Genomic DNA, 4,558 nt, shown 5'->3' with positions numbered 1-4,558 from the left:
CTCGTGACCTTATATTGTAAACTGTTTTTAGAGTTCTACTACTGGGTAGTTTCTCTACATCCTGTATCAAATCATTATGTCATTATGATCAAATTTACTGGTTGTATTTGTTTATACAGTTGTAAATGTCAACAAATAAATAAAATCCTAAGCTATAGGCTATAGCTAGACTAAACCACTTAAACTGGACTCATATCAACACCTTATAATGCCACAGGGCAATCAAAGGGAGAAGACTCAGTAAAGTGCACATATAGTACATTTCATATATTATATATGTATGAAGTACTAATTTTTTATTTCAATGAAGGATACGAAAAAAATAAATAAATATCCTAGCTAACGGTTTAATGCTGAAACAACAAATCGTTGTCAACTTGTTAACATATAATTATATATTGGAGGAAGATAGTCCAAGTGGCGGTCAGTAAAGGTTTCAAAATAGTAACAAAAAATATTTATTGACAACCAACGTTTCGCCCCACTTTGGAGGGCTTCGTCAGGGCTGATTCTTATCCCGGACTATCTTCCTCCAATCTGCTTCATACGGTCAACTATCTTCCTCCAATATAATTATATAATTGTTCTTAAGACCACATGGCCTATTTAGGTTGACCTAACAGGCCGCTTTGGAACCAGAGGAAATGACCTATTCTTTGTCTCTTTAACCTAGTCTCATGTTTCAATTTTATCACTACTTAAGGCAAGAAGTGGCCATCAGGCAGGTACATGTCGTAACATCACCGAATACCCACATTTGTCCAACTCTCTTATGTTTTTATATAATTTTTTTCGGGATTAGCAGAGATACGCATTTAACCCAGTATTACGCCGAGCTGAAGTGGCTCTATCTACCTCCTATATCCTAGAAAACCAGCAATTCAAATCCTTAGTCCAATCTCGTACTACCAGGTCCCGTTTATTTGACACCTCCACCTCACCGAACTGCTTTGTATGATAAATAGTTTTTTTACTCGAGCATATCTCAGGAACTCCATTCCCTCCAGCAAGGGTCTTGTACCAACCCTTCCCTCGTTAAAAACCCTTCTATTTAATTACCTTTTACCCAATATTATAATAGTATAAATATTTTGTAACTACCTTTTTGTTTTGTTTTTATGTATTTAGCCAGTTAGTTTTTTTAATTTTTTTTTCTTCTGTGTATATATGCTATTATAAAATTAAAATTAACTTTGTGATTGTTCTTATGGGAGCTAGTCCCAGAATAATAAATTATTTTTAATTTCAATGTATGGTAAGTCAGTCCACAGTCACTAATATTCCATTCTTCCTTATAGATTTTATTCCCCAACTTACTTGGATTTTATACCCCCACTATTGTCCAATGTATCTGCGATATTATACGGTATAAGATCCTCTTCCTTAAAAACTCCTATTAACTTTAGGATACCGAATAAGATGAATTCTCTGTGTCCTCACCTCTTATCAACACAAAATTTGATTGGACATAGTCTTCCTCTAACAGTCTAACGTCTCCTTTCTAGTCTTCTTTTATGGATTTATATGCAGCCCTAAGGGTTGGTTTGGAATTTATTCATTAGGTTTAAGACATGAAGTAACTTCAGTCTTCAGCTGAGTACTTCCTAGTTTGTTTCTATGTCGATGTAACATATTGTATTTTAAAATAAAAACCAAATCTTAAAGTCTATTTAGTATTTAGTTGTTTTTAAAGTTGCATGGTTTAGATCGATGAAGAGTGATCGGAGGAATTCCCCTCAATAATGCGATTACGCCATGAAGATGCCTTTGACTGCCTTCTCTTTGATATTGCACTCGAGAAGGCAGTAAGAGATGCTAGGATTCAGACCAATGACATCTTTAATAGATCCGAACAGCTTCTGGCTTACGCGGATGATATAGATATCATAGAACGTTCTTTCCAGGCTCTATCAGACGTTTTCTTTGCTCTGGTTCGTCCTACGAGAAGACTTGGCTTGGAAGTCAATGCGGAAAAAACAAAATATGTGGTTACGGGAGAGGTGCCTATGCCTGGAGAGGAGGTAACCTTCGAGGAATGCCAATTCGAGAAGACTAATGTTTTTGTATATCTTGGCTCATTGGTAACTCAAGACAACGCACCTGAACAAGAGATTCGGTGGAGGATCATAGCAACAAATCATTGCTATTTTAGTTCCAGAGCAGAGCTCTTTCCACAAAATCAAAGCTTCGTCTTTATAAGACGATAGTACGCCCAGTCTTGCTAGTACAAGCAAGCGGGAAGAAAAAAAGGCAGTTACCTCACCCCAATTTTTGATTACTTTAATGAAAACTATGTATAATTAATAGTCGAAATTAATGAGTCTGCCAAGTATAGGTGGGGGGAATAAAAAATAGCGGCTGTTTCAAAACCTTCAAAAAACATTAATTTTTCATTCAGAGCTCTATATCATAAAAACTACCAACAACACTAGAAAATCTAAGAGAACATTATTTAAAGAAGAGTAAATTTGTTGAAATATAAGTCATAAAAGAGTTAGTTACGTCCAATAGTTCTTGAGATATAGCTTTTTAAAAAGTAAAATTTCTTTAAAATCTACTGAAAAATTAATAGTTAGTTAATTTATTTTGAGAAATCTATATCTCAGGAACTATGTGACGTAAAGATGTCTATTAGCACTCAAATTAAAGCTAGTTTAATGGACTATAAAGAAATGTATGACCTTTACCTTCGCAGGAAAAGTAGTTTAAATGATATTTGCTAAAATAAATTGATTTATAATTATTCGGACAATAAATTTGATTTATGAAAACGTTTATTTCAGAAACTATTGGACGCAAAGATATCTGCCAGCACTCAAATTAAAGCTAGTTAAATTTACTAAAAAATAGTCCATAGTGTTTATCTTTGTAGGAGTAGTAATTTTTATGATATTTGATAAAATAAACTCACAAAATCTAATATAAGAACAAAATTTCTAGTTGTTCGTATAAAATGTTGGATTTTTGAAAAAATATATCTCTGGATCCATAAGAGGTACATAAATTTGGCAACACTCAAAATAAAGAAAATTTAACTTACTATAAAGTAGTTTATGATACTTATCTTCGTAGGGGTAGTAGTTTTGATGATATTCACATATGAATATAAATTTGGCAAATGAAAATTTGTTCGAAGAACTATAAATCAATTTATTTTAGCGAATTTCATGTAAAATATTACTCCTACGAAGATAAACATCATAAACTACTATATAGTCCATTAAACTAGCTTTAATTTGAGTGCTAATAGACATCTGTGCGTCAAATGGTTCTGTTAGGTTTTCTTGTGTTCCTACTTTTTAAGACATAGCGCTCCGAATGAAAAATTAATTTTTTTTTTATCGCTTTCAAACAGCCGCCATTTTTTATTCCCCCTACCTATACTTGACAGACTCATCAGTTTTGACTATTAATTATACACAGTTTTCATTAAAGTAATCAAAAATTGGGGTGAGATAGCTGTCTTTTTTTCTCCTCTTGGGCTCTTGTCTTATGCTCTATGGTTGTGAGACTTGGACTACCTCCCGGGCTTGTGAATAGGAACTCCTAGTCTCTGAAAGAACAATCCTCAGAGGTATATATGGTGGTGTTCTCATCGGAGGAGAGTGGAAAAGATGGAAAAACCAGGAGATGTACACTATATTCAAGGAGTCTGAAATAGTTCGAGTGATGAAAATTGCAAGACGGAGATGAGCAGGACAAGTCATTAAGTTGGGCAGTGAGTATCCACCAAGATAATTACTGATGGAGGCACTCCATGGTAACAGGAGAAGAGAAAGACCAAACCTGCGATGGGCCAATGGTGTTGCTGCTGATGCAAAAAATATTCTAGGGCTTCGGAATTGGATGGCGGCTGCTGGAGGAGGCCATGATTCGACTGCGGATTGTAGTCTAAAATATTTCCTAATATTATCTTTACTTTAACATTATTATATATTATTTCACTTTCAAACGTAACGTATTAGTTAACCGCCAATCCCTCCCCTCCCCACTTTTCTATCCTGTTTGTCTTCTCATCCGACTTCAGCTTCATTTTGTCCTTACAGTAAAGTGAGTGTCCTATTTAGTTTATTATTTTCCTTTATTATCATTTTCTTTTCGTGTTTACTCTATTTTTATATTTCTACTTTTTTATTTGTTTTTATATCCGTTTTCATCGATTGTATAAAACCTTTTATGAAATTTTTATTTAATTTTACGTTTCACTGTATATCTTATTTTTATTTTTGTTTAATTTTTTTTTTATTTTTATATAAATTTTCGCATATTTTCAATCATAAATTCCCACACCTTCGTTCAATTTTTTTTTTTAATGTATTTTAAAACTTTGTTATCTTATTTTAGTGGTTTTTTAATTTTTTTTTTATATTGATAGATTTATTTATTGATAGATATTACAATCTGCCACACAGCTGTAGGCAATAGATAATAGTGATGAATGATCTCATACATACTAAAATAAAAAAATAAATAAAATTAAAAAAAAACAAAATAAAAAAAAGTTAAAAAAAAACTCACTGAAAATATATACAAACAAAAGAATAAACAAGATGAACAT

At 32.7% G+C, this 4,558-nt stretch overlaps 1 protein-coding gene across 1 annotated transcript; it reads left to right on the top strand.

The window, feature by feature from the left end:
- The first annotated feature begins 1,742 nt into the window (after window positions 1–1,742).
- Window positions 1,743–2,207, top strand: LOC136795722 (uncharacterized). Its single transcript, XM_067047235.1, has one exon. It carries the CDS (start codon window positions 1,743–1,745, stop codon window positions 2,205–2,207), a length of 465 nt encoding a protein of 154 aa, XP_066903336.1.
- Window positions 2,208–4,558: the final 2,351 nt, after the last annotated feature.

This window comes from Halyomorpha halys, unplaced genomic scaffold, assembly GCF_000696795.3.
Source record: "Halyomorpha halys isolate HHAL.00 unplaced genomic scaffold, Hhal_1.1 Scaffold1148.1, whole genome shotgun sequence".
Classification (NCBI taxonomy): domain Eukaryota; kingdom Metazoa; phylum Arthropoda; class Insecta; order Hemiptera; family Pentatomidae; genus Halyomorpha; species Halyomorpha halys.
This window is presented reverse-complemented; position numbering and strand designations above follow the sequence as displayed.